Raw genomic sequence first — 17,620 nt, forward strand, 5'->3', positions numbered from 1 at the left:
GTACCAGGAATGAGGAATCTTTTTTACAGAAATAAACATAAATATGTTTTGAACACGTCACTCAAACACAGAACCAGGAAGCATGAATCACAGGGAAAGTGAAACTGAAGTGCAGTTGAGCTGTTGTGTGTTTGTGTGTCTCATGCAGTAAAATGGCAGAAGCCAGATTTTCAGTGGATCAGAATCAGTTCCTGTGTTCAGTTTGTCTGGAACTCCTGAAGGATCCAGTGACCATTCCCTGTGGACACAGTTACTGTAAGATCTGTATTACAGGCTGCTGGGATCAGGAGGATCAGAAGAGAGTCTACAGCTGCCCTCAGTGCAGACAGACCTTCAGTCCAAGACCTGCTTTAGCTAAAAACACCATGCTGGCTGAACTGGTGGAGAAACTGAAGAAGACAAAACTTCCTGCTGACTGTTACGCTGGAGCTGGAGATGTGGAGTGTGACGTCTGTACTGGAAGAAAACACAAAGCCGTCAAATCCTGTCTGGTGTGTCTGGAGTCTTACTGTCAGTCTCATTTTGACCGTCATGAGGAATATTTCTCCCGTAAACCACATAAAGTGACTGATGCCACTGGACGACTGCAGGAGATGATCTGCCAAACACATGATAAACTCCTTGAGGTTTTCTGTCGCACTGACCAGCAGTTGATATGTGTGCTGTGTACGATGTACGAACATAAAAACCACGACACTGTATCAGCTGCAGCACAGAGGACAGAGAAACAGGAATGAAACTACACACTGATGAAATAATGTTGACACTATTTATATTGGCCCCATATGATCAGGAAACATCATTCACACTGCAGACGTCACAGAAGTGAAGAGTAGCTGTAAGTGGACTTTCACTGCTGAGCGTATTTGTATGGGGGTAGAATTGTTGCATTATTCCAAATGTAAAGAGATTCACAAAAATATATCAAATTCACAAATAAATTGATTAAGATCCACAAATAAATGTAAAGAGTTTCACAAGGAATTATAAAACTCACAAATAAATAGAATTAGATTTGCAAATAAAAAATATATTTACAAATGTTGTTTATGCCACGAACACAACTCTGCCTGGCATTTATTTGTGAACCGTTTTTTGTGCATTTGTGAATCGGTTCCTGTGCATTTGTAAATCATTGTGGATCATAATCTATTTATTTGGATTAATGCAACAATTCTACCCCCATATATTTGTGCTTCACATTTAGCTTAACAAAATATTTGGTGAAAATACACCATAAACATTGATCAACACAAACTTTGGTAAAACTGGCTTAAATTAGTCAACATAAAATAATGGAAAATATTATGCAGGAGTGATCACGCTTTCTCAGTAGCCAACCAGAGATTGTTATGAATTCTGAAGTCGAAGTTTAAATTTTCTCAGACTGTGGAATGCTCTGCCCTTTTGTATTCGATCTTCAACTTCATTACATTATCTTTTATTTATTTTTTATCTAAGTTAAAAACACATTTTCTTGAGTTGGCGTATAATCAATGAGGACGTTTTATTGCATTGTGTTTTTATTAATTATATTGTATTGTATTGTCTTATTGTTATGTTTTTATTGTGCCACACAAAAATTGACATTGACAAAATTGACATTGTTCGATAAATCTGACTCCATAAGTCCATTTGAACTTTATAGAGCCGCAAGTCTGTTATAGAGCAGAAACTCTGTCATTGTGAAGTTTTACATCTGTGTCAGTTTCACTTTTATGATGCTTATGCTTGCAGTGTGAAACAGAACTTATGCTTCCTGTAAATTCATGTGCAATGGTGGTAAAACTGATCAATCATCCCTTCAGGAGATTGAACCTCCAGCCATTGGTTATTAATTCTACTGTCACTGGATTCAACTCTTCTCATGATGATATAGTGACAGTATAAAATGCATCTCTGTTATTGGTTTGTGCTGCAGAAGCACCTGAAGGAGACACAGAGGTCGTTCCAGCAGAGGATCCAGCAGAGAGAGAAAGATCTTCAGCAGCTGAGAGAGGCTGTAGAGTCTCATAAGGTGAGTCTGGAGAAGAAGAGAAGTTTGAGAAGTCTCAGTCAGGACTCACTGAAGCTCACTGTGTGATTGTGATGTGTGTCCTAACAGCGCTCTGCACACACAGCAGTGGAGGACAGCGAGAGGATCTTCACTGAGCTCATCCGCTCCATTGAGAGAAGCCGCTCTGAGGCGACACAGCGGATCAGAGATCAGGAAAAGGCTGCAGTGAGTCGAGCTGAAGAACGACTGGAGCGACTGGAGCAGGAGATCAATGATCTGAGGAGGAGAGACGCTGAGCTGGAGCAGCTTTCACACACACAGGACCACATACATTTCCTGCAGGTAACAGAGATCCCGAAGAACAGAGTCATAGTGGACTTGAGCATGAAAATCTCAGAGAAACATTTCATGAGAGCAGAATGTGCCGCTGACTGAAGTGTTGATCTGTGTGTTCGGTTATGATGTAATCATCAGTCAGACTCTAATCTGATCATCTTTTCAAAGTGACACTATCAAATTCAGTTCAGCTCTGGAAATCTCTTAGGAAACTATTTTTTTTTGCGCTCACTCTTCTGGAAGATATATTTAGCTGCTAAACTCCACTAGTGCCACCAACAGTTCAAAACTTCCATAACATTTTAACTTTTTTTAACCGAAATATTGATTCTTATATCATAGTAAAACTGATGGTACAAATATTGAGTAATTTTGGCCAAAGATTCTTCAGATGATCTTAAAATCTGATTAAATGAATATGCATTTTCATAATTGTTTGAGTGTTCCCTTGAGGATCGCACCCTTCAGTATCTCCATCTAGATTGCATGGTGGTCTACCCAGATTACTCCCTGTGCGCCTTATATCAAGCCGGCCCCATAGAGCAGACAGTGGCGTGCCTGCCTGGGGATGGCCCTCAAGGGTTATTCTGTGAGTATGTGTGGTCGGTACTCCCCAGCGGTGGTTCCCCCTTCACAGTGGGTGAAGAGGAGGAGGATCCCTAATACTCTGGTCCTGGAGCTAGCACTCATCGACCTACATATTCTGTAATGGACTCACACACATGCTTCCACCCTTGAGGTCCCTCCTTCTTCACTAGTCCCACTAGCCATAATGGACTCTCTGGTTCTGAATAGTTCCCTGGCCCTCCTTCATCTCTGCTGGTTACGCCTAGCCTTCAACCTATTGGCTCCACAATGGTTCCAAGCTCCTTTGGCTCCAGCAGGGTTCGTCAATATCCGAGATGCACCCTCCGGCTCCACCTTGGTCAGTCATTACCCTGGTTTCACTACAGACTTCTGGACTTCCAACTCTTTGACTCCACAGGGCTCCTGCTTCCCTCCGGTTCCTCCTTCATCCTATCGGATCTGACTTGCTCTTTCAAGCCCCCAGTTTCACCTCAGTCCCGGGAGCCTGTGGCTCTGCCTTGAACTTCCAGATCAGTGGCGTCGCCCTGGGTCTTCGCACTTCGGCTCCATCTGGGTCTGCACCTTTCCCAGCTCCGCCTCTGTCGGTTCCTGGTTTCACCCCGGCACCTCCCTCTGTCGACTCCAATGCAGGCTCTTCCTCCAACGCCGGTGACACTGTGGACTCTTCCTCCATCAGTCTCTCTATGGACTTTATTGCCCTAGAGTTGTGGCCCCTGTCCCACTACGAACTGAAGGAGCAGAGAGCAAACATGGAGCTGATGGGTCAACAGGCCTAGGTGGAGTCGTGGGCTTGGAGGTCAGAGGTGGAGCCAGAGAATCCGGAACACAAATACTAGTTTGGTTTCTGTTCCTGGGTTTAGTACCTGTGTCATATGCTGCAATTAGATCATCATCTCATACCTTACCTTTAAATGTTCTTTGCATTTTTGCAAAAATTCACCTTGTGATGTTTTTGCTAAAAATGCAGTGTCATTATGTTACCATGTTAACAACTCATTGGCGCCCCCTCCAGTTAGAAACGGCCCTGAATGTCAACACCATTGATGTACTTGATCTGTTAAATTTATGTTATTGGCAGATTCTTCATCATCCACATGATTTCATAAAAAGTTCACATATAGTGTCAATGGCAAATGCTAGAATTTGTAGCTCTAATGACATATAATGAAAATGAGAAGTCTAGGATTGAGAAGTGTTATTAAAGATCACACAAAGCCACACAAATCTGACAGTTATTGATGAAGTGTGGAGGTGATGAGCTTTGATTTGTGTTTTCTGTAGAGTTTCCAGTCTCTCTCAGCTCCTCCTGAATCTACAGACGTAAATGACAATCCCTTCAGTTCTCTCTCCGCTTTTGATGGCGTGAGAGAATCTGTCCGTAAGCTGAGAGACAAACTGGAGGATTTCTGCAAAAAGAAGAAAATCTCTGACAGAGGTAAAGTCCTGGAGATTCTGCTCTCAGAAATCATCCTCCATCATCTCAGATCATGTAGAAGATCATATTAAAAAATGTCTTAGGAACGGATGCAGGGATCATTTTCTCTTGACATGATAATCACACTCTTCATGTCTGTTGATTTCCACAGTCACTTTCTCCAACATTGTTCCCAGAATCAGGAACGACTTCCTACAATGTAAGTCACTAAGAAAACAAGCAGAAAAACTCTCTGAGTGTGTTCATGTTCTTCTGGAGAAGTGAAAGAAAACATGACCGAAGAGTTTTATAGTTGATCATGTAAATGATGATTTGCACAGGATATCTGGTGAACTGTACTGAGACACTGATGATATATTGAACATAAAGAGTTCAGCTACACTGAAAAAAATGTAGCTTTTTTTTTTAACTTGATTCACTATAAATCAGTAATTAGTTTGAATTTGTAATTTCCCTGGCCAAGGAATATACATTCAGCGGGTGAATTAATTATTTAACACGTTTACCATTTTCTCATTAAATATATTTCCAAAGGTGCTATTAACATGAAATGTTCACTAGATGTTGTTAACAACACAAGTAATCTATACATACAAAGAAACCAAAACAAATATGTTCAGAAATTAAGTTATGTGTAATAATGTGAAATGACACAAGGAAAAAGTACTGAACACGCTTACTGATATTTATTAAATACTTTGTACAAAAGCCGTTGTTGGTAATGACAGCTTCAAGACGCCTCCTGTATGGAGAAACTAGTCACATACATTGCTCTGTTGTGATTTTGGACCATTCTTCCACACAAACAGTCTTCAAATCTTGAAGGTTCCGTGGGCCACTTCTATGAATCTTGATCTTCAGTTCCCTTTCAGTCGATAACGTCAGACGTAGTCGACTGAAATGGGATCGCGCTAGAGAGCCTATCATCTTCGATTACTATTGAACGAGCCAATGGAATTTGGCGTGCGTGATTTGCATCACACACTCCGCCCCCGCGGCGCGGGTATAAATACGGAAGTGGATGCACGCACTAGTTGTCTTTCGCTTCGGAGCCGTTCGTCTTTGATGTCTATGAAGAGTGCTGTTGTATACAATGAGCGAGTGTGTCGGTGTTCTTGCGGGAAGACCATTCCAGTGTTGGTGTTCTACAGCGTGGTGCAGCGGTGATTGCGAGCTTCTCAGCTCTCAACTGCTGTTTTAACAACATCAAATTTCTATTGTTTGTTTGTGTGTTGACGGTTGGTTAGAGGGCGAGAAGTGAGTGCTTCACTGTTGGTTGAAAGACTATTTAGTGTTTGCCGCGGTCATTCCCTGTGTGCTCCGGCACTGGTGACGGTCCCATTTCCTAAAAGAGCAACACGGGTGTGAGTGCGTCTTTTTCAAGATGCCATTCCATCCGTGCGTTTCTGGGTGCGGTCTGGCGCTATCCCCCTCTGACGGTCACGAAAGTTGTGTCGCATGTTTGGGCTTACAGCATGCCGAGGAAGCTTTCGTGGATGAGTCATGTTCTCACTGCGGGAACATGGCCATCTCGGTGTTGAGATCTAGACTCGCCTTCGTCAAAAGCGTTGGTGCAGTCCCCACCTCTGGGCCCCGCCCTTGTTCTTCCTCTGGGTTACCTTCCCAGAGAAAGACTGGGGTGCCGTCCAAGCTGGGTGATCTGAGGATCACAGTGAGGGGTAATCCGCCCGGCCAGGCCCCGTGGGTCCCTCACTCCTCTTTCGCACCGCAACCGGTGGAGCTCCCCATTGATCCCGCTGGTCCCTCTGTAATGGACAGGCCAGCCGTGTCATTTGGGGCCCCTCCAGGGGATACTATGTCAATCGCAGCATCGGAGGGGGAGCTGAACTCTGGGATCCAGAAATGTCAGCTATGCTGTAAAAGGCCGCCGAGGCGGTAGGGCTCGTGTGGAACCCTCCACCGTGTCCCGAGCCGTCTCGGTTGGATGATTGGTATATCGGGGCAAGCCGTACTGGTTCTCAGTCCGCCGCCCCGGTTCCTTTCTTTCCTGAAGTGCATGAGGAGCTTACGAGGGCATGGATGGCACCTTTCTCTGCCAGAAACCGCCTGAGTGGCTCCTCCCCCCTCACTACCCTTGATGGGGGAGCGGTGAAGGGTTACGAGGCTATCCCTCCGGTGGAGCGGGCCCTTGCGATGCAGTTTTGCCCAACGGCAGTCGCTTCCTGGAGAGGTGATCCTCGTCACCCCTCTAAAGCCTGTAAGTTCTCGTCCGCTCTTACGGGCAAGGCTTACAAAGCTTGTGGGCAAGCCGCTTCTTCTTTGCATGCCATGGCGTTGCTCCAGGTCCACCAGGCCCAGGCACTCATGTCATGCATGAGGGTAGTTCGGACCGTGAGCTCATGGGTGAGCTCCGCACTGCAACTGACCTCGCCCTCCGGGCGACGAAGGTTGCAGCTCGCGCGGTCGGTTCGGCGATGCCCACACTTGTGGTCCAGGAGTGCCATCTCTGGCTCAACCTGGCCGATATGAGAGAAGGGGACAAGGTTCGGTTCCTGGACTCTCCCATTTCCCAGGTTCGGTTATTTGGCGACGCTGTGGAGAACTTTGCCCAACAGTTCTCTACAGCTCAGAAACAGACGGAGGCCATCCGGCACATCCTGCCTTGAAGGGACGCTGCTGCCTTCACCCGCCCGCCGAGGTCAGATCCTCCGCCTGTTCGTCGCCGAGGGCGTCCGCCCACAGCCGCCTCAGCTCCCGCCGGACCACCGCAGCAGCCTTCACCCAGGTTCCGGCGTGGAGCCGGCCGCGGAAGGGGCGCCCAGCCTGCTCCAGGCGCTGCCAAGCCAGGTGGTAAGCATCAGCGCAAAAGGAAACGCTGAACCTGGACGGGCTCTCAGGGATGGAGGAGTTGCTCGGGGAGTGGTCGCCGATCCACTCCCTCTGGCTGGTTGGAGGGCCGGCTGGAGTTTTTTGTGATGTGTGGGTCTGTTCCGCCGCTGGCCCCTATAAAAACGGGGTCAGCGGTACCCACATATTCAGAAAAAGAGCAAATTTTCTGTTCCTGAGTCCCAAGTGGACCAGTCTGGCGGTGTGACCCTGTAATAGCCTTACATCCCCCAGCTTCCCTTGGTCGCCAGCAGGCAGCTTGGGGCGTTCGAGGACCCGGTCATCCGCCTTCTCACATCCCCCCTGCCGCTAGTGGAGACAGGTAAGTGTTGCACTGCACACTAACACCACTATCTCTACTTTGCTGCCCCACCTCAGGCTCGGCTACCCCGCTCAAGTCAGTGATAATCATCACATTAGGTGTTGAGCAGACGTGCTCCTGAAAATTCAGTGATATTCATCACACCGAGTGTGGAGCAGTGCTCCTGACTTGTGCGTGCTTATCTTATCCTGCTGGCGAAGGATATTGATTATAGCCGCTCCTCCAGCCGGTACGAAGGCCAGTTGTAAACTCGTTCTTCGTGCTACTAGGTGGTGGGTTGTGACCATCTTGGCCCAAGATTGGTCTGCAGCTCCGACCTGAAAGACATGTGCTTTAGATCTCTACCTTCCGCACCGCAGGCCATCCTGTGTGTGGCGTGTAAGGGTGGAGTATCAGTACAGTGTCCTTCCCCTCGAGTGCTCCAGAGCCCGTTGGGTCTTCAGGTCAACTGGAAGATAGTAATCTCGCCCACGGGCTGAGTATCTCTTTTTCAGTTTTGGAGATGGACTCGGTCTAATACGTCTCTCCAATGAGAATGTGTTCAGCTGGTGTTGAAGTGAGAAAGGGTCCCACTGAAAGAACTTTCAGAGGCTCCTGGGATATATGGTAGTCGCAGCCTTTGGCTTCCTCCATATGTGACCGCTTCAGCGCTAGCTTCATGATCGAGTCCCGAGGTGACCGTGGCAGAGCAGCTCACCCTGTGTGACTATAGTTCATCCCGGTCTGCTGCCAAACCCTCTTCAACAGAGGGGCCATGTACAAAGGGCGTGTTTTAACGGGGGCCTGGGCGAACCCCGACTACACGGGCATTCGTGCCTCGAGTTGTTAGACATTGCGACCGTTGCGCAAGCTTCCCTTGCATGTCACAACTCAACCGTCGCCTCCTCCTTGGAGTCAGAAGCTTCTGAGGACGCTTTGTTCCACTCTTCCCGCTTTACTCAATCGTGCCGCCGTCGAGCCTCACGACAGTTATAGCCAGGGCAAGTGGAGACTCCATCCCCTGGGTCCAGCTGGGTCATGACCATTCCGGGGCCGCTCAGTCGCCCCCCCCCGGTTTCATCTTCCCGCCAGTGTTTGTGTAAACCGAGCGGACTACCCTTGGACAAACAATGGGTTTCAGCTGCCCCAGGGGCCCGCAGAAATGCGTTTAACCCCAGTGAGCCTTCTAAAAGCGCCTACGACTCATGGTCGCCTTGCGCCTGCTCAAGTCAGTGAAATCATCGCACTTCATGTTGAGCAGATATGCTCCTGAAACTCAGTGAAGTTCATCGCACCCAGATGTTGAGAAGCAATGCTCCTGTAGCTCAGTGAGTTCGTCACACTCAGGTGTTGAGCAGAAATGCTCCTGTAGCTCAGTGAATTCATCACACGCAGTGCTGAGCAGAAATGCTCCTGGTGCTCAGTGAAGTTCTTCGCACTCAAGTGTTGAGCAGAAATGCTCCTGAAGCTCAGTGAGTTTATCACACTCAGGTGTTGAGCAGGAATGCTCCTGAAGCTCAGTGAACTTATCACACTCAAGTGCTGAGCAGAAAATGCTCCTGAAGCCCAGTGATCTTCACATGTTGTGTTGAGCAATGCTCCTGTCTTTTTGCGCCCGTCGCTTGCACCTACGTGCCAGTCAGGAGGAACAGGTCTTCATAGTTGCCCCTTATTGGCCCAACTAGACCTGGTTCCCATCGACAGCCTGCCTGACTTCCCCTGAAAACTCTTTCAGGGACGGGGCACGATGGCACCCGCGTTCTTCCCCCGGGGATTCCGGGCGGTCTTACATCTGAACGCGGAGGTTCAGGTGGCTATCACAGGCATGTGATAGTTACCATCACTTCTGCAAGCACCCCCTAGAAAGGGGTAGCGTGCTTACGCATTTAGAAGTGGAACCTAGTCGTTGAGTGCGTCTTCTCTCCAGAGGAGATCCTGAAAGCTTTCGATCACTTCAGTGCTCTCTTTCCTGCAAAATGGTTTGGAGTAGGCTGTTTTCCTTCACCCTCAGAATGATGTTGCCTCGGTGTTTAAACGACGCTCATCGTGTTGCAGAAGCACGTTCTGATCGTCAGGTTCCTGAGGAGCAAGGTCTTGTAAATCCTTGCGTCCCTCTTTATCCTCTTGGGCCTTGTCCCTGGTGCGACTGCACTGCAGAGACCGCCCCTGAGCCACTTCAGGCATTGAGTTAAAAATTCGGTTATATCAGTTCTCCTGCTCGCGTGGTCTCTACTAGAGGTTAGGGACTTGCTCGCTTTCGGTCAACGTATTGTGCCTGGAGTCTGGGCCGGCTAACTCTCACAAGCTGAGACCCCGGCTCGGATTGTGCCCAAGGTTCCTACCTCTCCCGTAATAGGAGCAGGTGGTGAGCCTGCAAGCGCTGCCCTGGAGGAGGCATATCCAGCCCTGGCTTCTCTGTCCGTTCACTGAGACATGTACAGAACGCAAGCCATAGACATCAGACCAGCTCTACAAATATCTGTTGGAACTCAGCACAGAGGGAAGGCTGTTTCCATGCAAAGTTGCACTTAGTGCTTGCCTTCATTTCGGTAAAAATCCGAGATGCAACATGTCCACTTAGGTGTTGAGCTCCTCTATGATGAGTGTAAAGTGCTCAGCCTGGGCGTTGACGATATGCTTTGCTAAACAGATTCTAGAGTTGGGGGCTGGACGACACCTAGTTGAACCGCTGCTTCCCGTGGGCTCCCTTCTCATGAAGCCAGTTTCACCGTGAGCCCGGTTCAAGTGTCGGCTTGCTGCGCCATTCCCCTCCTATGGACTGGATGCGTGCGCCTTTCTACTCCAGTTGAGTTCCCTTAAAATTGAATCCTGTTGAGTTCCTCCACACCCCTCCGACGTCGGACGTGCGGAACGTCTGGTGTTAGGCCTACCACTCGTAAGCAGTGTGGAACCTGTGTTAGGCTGGGTCCATATGTTGCGGTCCCTACGGCGACCCCATATGTGTATTCTTCCACGATACGGCTCCCTGCGGCGAGCCCGTGTCTTCCCTCGGCAGAGTCTCTCTGCCGTCACTGTCCGGTGTGTCTCCCCCGTCTTAGGCTGGAGCCACCCCAGTGACATTCCATATGTTAGACTGCCCGGTTTCCGCCCAGTTCATATGTGTATTCTCCACGTTACCTCCCTCTGCGTTGGATGTGGCTTCCACAGCGTCCCTTCCTTCCAATGTACGGGGAACGCTTTCCCAGTGGTCCTGTAGGAACAGCAGTGACTTCCCTGGCCTAAGCCCTGTCCTTCCCCGCCTTAAATTTGCGGGGGCATCAGGAGGCTTTGGTTTAGGCACTGGAAGGTGGCAGCGTTAGTGGCGTGTTCAAAGGGTGATCCCATTTCAGTCGACCGTCGACTGCGTCTGACGTTATCGATTGAAAGGGAACGTCCTGGTTGCGTATGTAACCCACCGTTCCCTGAAGGAGGGAACGGAGGACGTAGTCCCCTTGCCACTACCGCTGGACCACCGCTGACCCCGGGTTGCTCTCGACTCCTCAGCGAAAAGCAACTAGTGCGTGCATCCACTTCCGTATTTATACCCGCGCCGCGGGGGCGGAGTGTGTGATGCAAATCACGCACGCCAAATTCCATTGGCTCGTTCAATAGTAATCGAAGATGATAGGCTCTCTAGCGCGATCCCATTTCAGTCGACCGTCGACTACGTCCTCCGTTCCCTCCTTCAGGGAACGGTGGGTTGCATACGCAACCAGGACGTTCTTTCCATAGATTTTCAATGGGATTTAAGTCAGGTGATTGGCTGGGCTATTCTTGCATCTTTATTTTCTTTCTTTGAAACCAATTGAGAGTTTCCTTGGCTGTGTGTTTAGGATCATTATCCTGCGGAAATGTCCACCCTCATCTTCATCATCCTGGTAGATGGCAGTAGAAATTTGCCCATTGATCCTTCCTTCAATTATGTGAAGTTTACCAGTACCATTCGCTGAAAAGCAGTTGGAGAAATTATTACACAGTCAAAAAAAATGTTTGTTCAACTTAATTAAATTAAGGGCAACTTTTCCACACAATTAGTTTAGGTCTGTACAACAAGACTAGAACCAGACTAGAATTGATGAACCAACTTAATGTATTAAAGTTCCTGTCTTATATAATAACTAGCAAAAGCTTGCTCGCATGCTAAAGACAATTATGTTTATTATTATTTCAAATTTGTTATTAATGTGAGTCATTATTGTTTCACAGAAAGGGTTTAGATTAAGCCAGGATTAGGCCTTTTTAAAGGTATTTAAGTACCTTTTTAGGCACTGACATATTTCAAAGTATTTCAGGGCAAGTTGCTTTCAGTTAAAACAGCTCAAACATGCATTTTAGTCTGGGACTAGCTTAAGTGTTGTCTGTGAAACTGGGGGTATATGTAACATACGGGATGAGCAAGTGAGAAGAGACTAGTCTCAGGGTACGTTTACACAACAACGATGAACTTAAAATGGAAAAGTATTTACATTGTGTTTTTCACGTATAGATGAAAACATTGACAAAAAAATCTCCGTTCACAAGGATCCGTGAAAATGACTAAAAACGCTGTATTATTCATGCCAGGCCAGTAGATGGCGATGTCACTTTTTAAAGAAGCTACACGCCTATAGACAAAACACGTGATATGCATGTGAATGATGTCACAGTTTTGAAAAATTCTGTTTTTTGTGACGAAAACGGTATCTTTTTCAAAACCTTGCACTTTTCAAAAGTTTGCATTTTCAGGCCCTCAAAACTCTATGGACGTGTTAATGAACGGCCAACATGCATAAAAAGTTTAACTTTTTTGCTGAAAATGGTGTTGTGTGACAAAATATTTTTAAGAGGTCATCATTTGAAATTATTGTGTACATTCTAAATAGTTTGTTCAATGAACTTAATTAAAGGACAACTTTTACGCTCAATTAGTTTAGGTCTGGGGTGTATTCCAGAAAGCAGGTTATGTGACATACCCGGGTATGTTTAAGGGTAAGTAAATTCCCTTAATTTACTTAAGGGTAAGTCAAAACATTGAAAAATTATTGCATTGTGGCGATATGCATTAAGTATGTAAGTCAGCATTTAACAAAATAAGACGAAAGTAGATTTCCATTACACGAGAGTAGATGTTAAAACTTCATGCTGATTTGTACTCGGATTTCGCCAAGATAAACACCAACTAAGACGTAGCTTTACAGTAACCTATGCTTCTCCATCCATTTACGCTTCTTTCCATCTGGTGACGTGAATCTCCTTCTGTCTGGTGTTAATACACACAACGGCTGCAACCACAGTGCGGTCCCCCCATAACAACCCTCTGGATTGAGCGGAGTAGGGAACATCTCTAGGGTCTTCAAGTGGGCACCTTCCGTCCTCAGTGTTTCGTCGACTAGCCCACGACACCTCAAGAGGGCTCGACAGTGACTCTGGCGTCCCAGAGTCACCCCCCTCCGTCCCCCACTCAACTCAGCCCAGCTTACTGACCTCTACTTCCCTCTTGCTGCTGAGACCTAACCACAATCTCACAATCTCTCCGCAACCCAACCATACGCGCCAACCCGTTTGACTAAGGCTGTCGAGCCCCACTGGTGCGTTAATATGCAGTTTCAGTGGCAACGGTTCCGTATGGCATACCACCTACCGCAAAACACAATATCTGCCCAACCACCCGTCATTCACGCAATATACACAGGAACGTAATGACTGTAAATACTATACAACCTCTACAAATAAACCAACAGTGCTGCTGAGACCTAACCACAATCTCACAATCTCTCCGCAACCCAACCATACGCGCCAACCCGTTTGACTAAGGCTGTCGAGCCCCACTGGTGCGTTAATATGCAGTTTCAGTGGCAACGGTTCCGTATGGCATACCACCTACCGCAGCTCACAATATCTGCCCAACCACCCGTCATTCACGCAATATACAGAGGAACGTAATGACTGTAAATACTATACAACCTCTACAAATAAACCAACAGTGCTGCTGAGACCTAACCACAATCTCACAATCTCTCCGCAACCCAACCATACGCGCCAACCCGTTTGACTAAGGCTGTCGAGCCCCACTGGTGCGTTAATATGCAGTTTCAGTGGCAACGGTTCCGTATGGCATACCACCTACCGCAAAACACAATATCTGCCCAACATCCCGTCATTCACGCAATATACACAGGAACGTAATGACTGTAAATACTATACAACCTATACAAATAAACCAACACCCTTCAAGTTTTCAATAATTCTACGAAACCGTAGCATGGCGGCCTGTACTCAGCCAGCTAGAATCTTTCCGTCTCAACCACAGCCAGTTGCTGCTCCTTTCTGCTGCTTCAGATAAGTTCTTTACTGTGCGACGCAACTCTTGACCACTGAATCCGACGTCTCTGAGGAACCGGGTTGTAGAGTGTGCCACAAAACCTCGACAACCCACTTCCACTGGATAAACCTGGACTCTCCATCCTCGCTGTTCTGCTTCAGTGGCCAGATGAGCATACCGCAATTTCTTCCTCTCATATGCCTCATCTACCGCATCCTCCCATGGCACTGTTAACTCTATCAGTTGAACAATGCGTGCTGATCCAGACCACAAAACAATATCTGGTCGTAGGTTAGTGGTGGCAATCTCAGGTTTGATCAAGATCAGCCAGCATCTTCCAGTCCCTAGCAGCTTCCAGTTGTCCTGGGCGAGAATTGGTGTTAGCACCTTTTCTTGGTGGTTGCTCGCCTGGGCGGAGGAATATTGTCTTCTGCGTGTAATGTTTTGCTAGAACAGGCGGCAACTTATTGGTCATACTACGCTTGCCTTCCAATGCTAAAGCCAAACATGGCAATACTTGGTCATGGCACCAAGTAAACCGACCTTGGCTAAGAGCCACCTTACATCCTGTCAAAATGTGCCTTAATGTGGCAGGTGATGAACATAAAGGACAAGAGGGATCCTCTCCTACCCAGAGGTTTAGGTTCTGCGGTGATGGGAGAACATCATATGTTGACCTAATAAGGAAACTGATCCTACTCTCTTCCATTGACCAAAGGTCTTGCCAGCCCATTTTTCGTTGTTCCACACTCTCCCATCTCATCCACTCTCCCTGTTTGGCCTGGGAAATGGCCTTTATACATCTCATCCTCTCCTCCTGCTTTCGCACCTCGTTGACTACCAGCTTCCTCCTTTGAGCTGGGCCTGCCTTGTGCCATTTAGGAGGAGCTAAACTGAGCCCAAAACCCCCTCTTCCATGCTGTACCTGTCCCACGATATCCCCAATTTGAAGGTCAGCCTTTGCCTCTACTACAGATTTCTTTGCTGACCACTTTCTACCAGTTTTTACCACAGGGGCTGCCTCCCTTACACATTTGTCGCGTGACTCTGCTAAAGTCATTTCCAGTCTGACCTTGGCACACTTAAACTCCTCGGTTAAAGCAGAGACTGGCAGCTGCAATACTCCTTTACTATAAAGTCCCACTCTGCTGAGGCAGCGTGGAACTCCCAACCATTTCCTGATGTATGAACTTATTAACGCTTCCAGCTTATCCACTGTTGTCAAAGAAACCTCGTACACAGTCAGTGGCCACAGCAACCTTGGCAGTAGACCAAACTGAAAGCACCAGAGTTTTAGTTTGCCTGGTAGAGCACAGCTGTTTATGCTCTTCAACCCTTCCACTGCTTGTCTGAATAATATTCAATAATATTATTGATCTGCCTTGCTTAAGGTGGACGTTGACTCAATTTTCTTTTAGAAACAAACTCTGTTATATTATTTTCATGTTATCACTGTGAAGCTGCTTTGATACAATCTGTATTGTAAAAAGCGCTATATAAATAAAGGTGACTTGACTTGACTTGACTTGTCGTCTAACTTCTCCCACTCGAACTGTGTCCTTTAGATCCCCATCGTACCATCTCCCTAGACTCTTCACTGGCTTCTGAGAAACTGTTGGTATTGCCTCACCATTAATGAAGAATATTTTATCTACTACCTTGCCTTTAACTATTGAGATGCTCCTTGATTTAGAGGGCTTAAATTGCATTCGTGCCCATTCAATATTATCTGTTAACTTCCCCAATAACCGATTAGTGCAGGCTACCGTTGTAGTCATGGTTGGCATGTCATCCATGTATGCTCTGATTGGTGGTAGTCGCATCCCAGAAGCCAAGCGCTCTCCTCCTACTACCCATTTTGATGCCCTAATGATTACTTCCATTGCCATGGTAAAAGCCAGTGGAGAAATGGTGCATCCTGCCATTATTCCAACCTCTAAGCATTGCCATGTAGTGCTGAATTCTGGAGTTGAGAAACTAAATTGCAAATCTCCAAAATAGGCTTTCACTAAATTTGTTATCGACATCGGTACCCTGAAAAAATCAAATGATGCCCAAAGAAGCTCATGTGGCACTGAACCATATGCATTAGCCAAATCCAGGAATGTCACATGGAGCTCCTTCCTCTCCTTTTTAGCTGATTGTATTCGTTGCCAGATAACACTGATATGTTCTAAGCATCCTGAGAATCCTGGAATGCCCGCTTTTTGAACTGAAGTGTCAATGAAGCCATTCTTTAATAGGTAGGTTGACAATCTCTGAGCAATAATGCTGAAGAAAATTTTGCCTTCGACGTTTAATAGTGAAATAGGGCGAAACTGACTGATGCTTGTAGCATCTTTTTCTTTGGGTATAAAGACTCCCCCTGCTCGGCGCCATGATCTAGGTACAACCTGCTTTTCCCAAGCCACTTTTATCAATTTCCACAGAATCCTTAGAACTCCTGAAGCACTCTTGTACACTCTGTACGGAACTCCATTAGGCCCTGGAGATGATGAAGCCCAGCCTTTCTCACAACCTGCTCTATCTCTTTCCACTTAGGTGCACATACCTCCATTTGGTATTCTGGTGGATTGACAGGTGGGATGTCTGACGGAATTGACATAGGCTCATGCCTTTTTGCATCTGTATGCGTTTCCTCCAAATATCTCTCTAGCTCAACCCTAGATGCTTTTAAAGTGCCATTCTTCTCACTGGTGAATAACTTCTTTATGAATTTGAATGGATCTTTATAGAAATTAGCCCTCGCACGTTCCTTCTTTTTGTAGCGTTTCCGTAGGCGCTCAGCTCTGCGTAATGTTGCAAGCTTATCTTTTATGGCCCTTTGTAAGAGATTGAGTCCCTCCTTCTGACTTTGTTCCGCTCTTTTCCATTGCTTCCTCAGCTGTCTCCTTTCTCTAACTAACCCTTCAATTTTCTGCTGCCGTCTAGACAATCCAGGAGTAGTTTGTACTTTTTCCTTCCTTTTTTCCACACCAAACCTCTCACTTCCATATGCGTAAATGATGTCCCCAAATTTATCCAGCTTCTTTTCAACTGTACCAGTTAATCTTTCCAATGCAAAGCATAGATCTGTGTTTACCGTGTCCCATGCAGTTTTCTCACTAGCTCTTGGCCATCTTACTCCAGGCCTATGCCCGTTGAGGTTCTTTTCTCTCCTATGCTGGTTAGTCTGACCGGGTTCACAAGAATAAATGTGTTCATCACTAACTGTGCAAACCCTCATCTCCTCTATGACAGGGGTGCTGATATCCTGCGAACTGTGGTTTGCTTCCTGTCGCTGGATTTCATTCGCCTGACTTGACTGACTCCGTAAAAAGTACTGATCAATGCGAGGCCCTTGTCCCTTCTCCCTCAAGCATTTCATTTTCCCTTGATGAATCTTCAAACCCCTGACCGTTGTCGCCTTGCTCCAGCCACAGACACAAGCTTGGAGTTCAATGGCTTTGCTAACTGCTGAACCTGAACTCACTTTAACCTGAACTTTAGTAAGTACTTTCTTAGCATCCATTTCCATGGTGACTCGTCGCTTTTTTGAGAAGAACATACTCTAATTTGGATGAACTTACTCCCGGACGCGTTTTTGGACCCAGCATACCTCGAGTAAGCAAGCTTTGGTATAATCAACCGAGAGTTCAGGGTATGTTTGATGGTAAGATAACCTTGTTTTCTGGAATACACCCCTGTACAACAAGACTAATACAAGTTATTTTAAACAAGTAATGTTTTTTTTTTTTAAACCAAATTAATAGATTTAAGTTTTAAGTTAAGGACAGATGGGGCAAATGAACCAATAATCAGATAACAAGATGGGCG

General features: G+C 46.7%; 1 protein-coding gene across 1 annotated transcript in view; it reads left to right on the forward strand.

Moving 5' to 3' along the window:
• The first annotated feature begins 152 nt into the window (after positions 1–152).
• LOC143747051 (tripartite motif-containing protein 16-like) overlaps positions 153–17,620 on the forward strand; it is a 31,135-nt gene continuing 13,667 nt past the window's right edge. Inside the window, exons 1-5 of the mRNA XM_077239506.1 lie at positions 153–727; positions 1,918–2,017; positions 2,105–2,338; positions 4,202–4,355; positions 4,507–4,554. Of these exons, the coding sequence (XP_077095621.1) occupies positions 153–727; positions 1,918–2,017; positions 2,105–2,338; positions 4,202–4,355; positions 4,507–4,554 (1,111 nt within the window). The remainder of the gene's footprint in view (positions 728–1,917; positions 2,018–2,104; positions 2,339–4,201; positions 4,356–4,506; positions 4,555–17,620) is intronic.

Source organism: Siphateles boraxobius, unplaced genomic scaffold, assembly GCF_051911475.1.
Source record: "Siphateles boraxobius isolate OS27281-9 unplaced genomic scaffold, OSU_SipBor_1 100, whole genome shotgun sequence".
Taxonomy (NCBI): domain Eukaryota; kingdom Metazoa; phylum Chordata; class Actinopteri; order Cypriniformes; family Leuciscidae; genus Siphateles; species Siphateles boraxobius.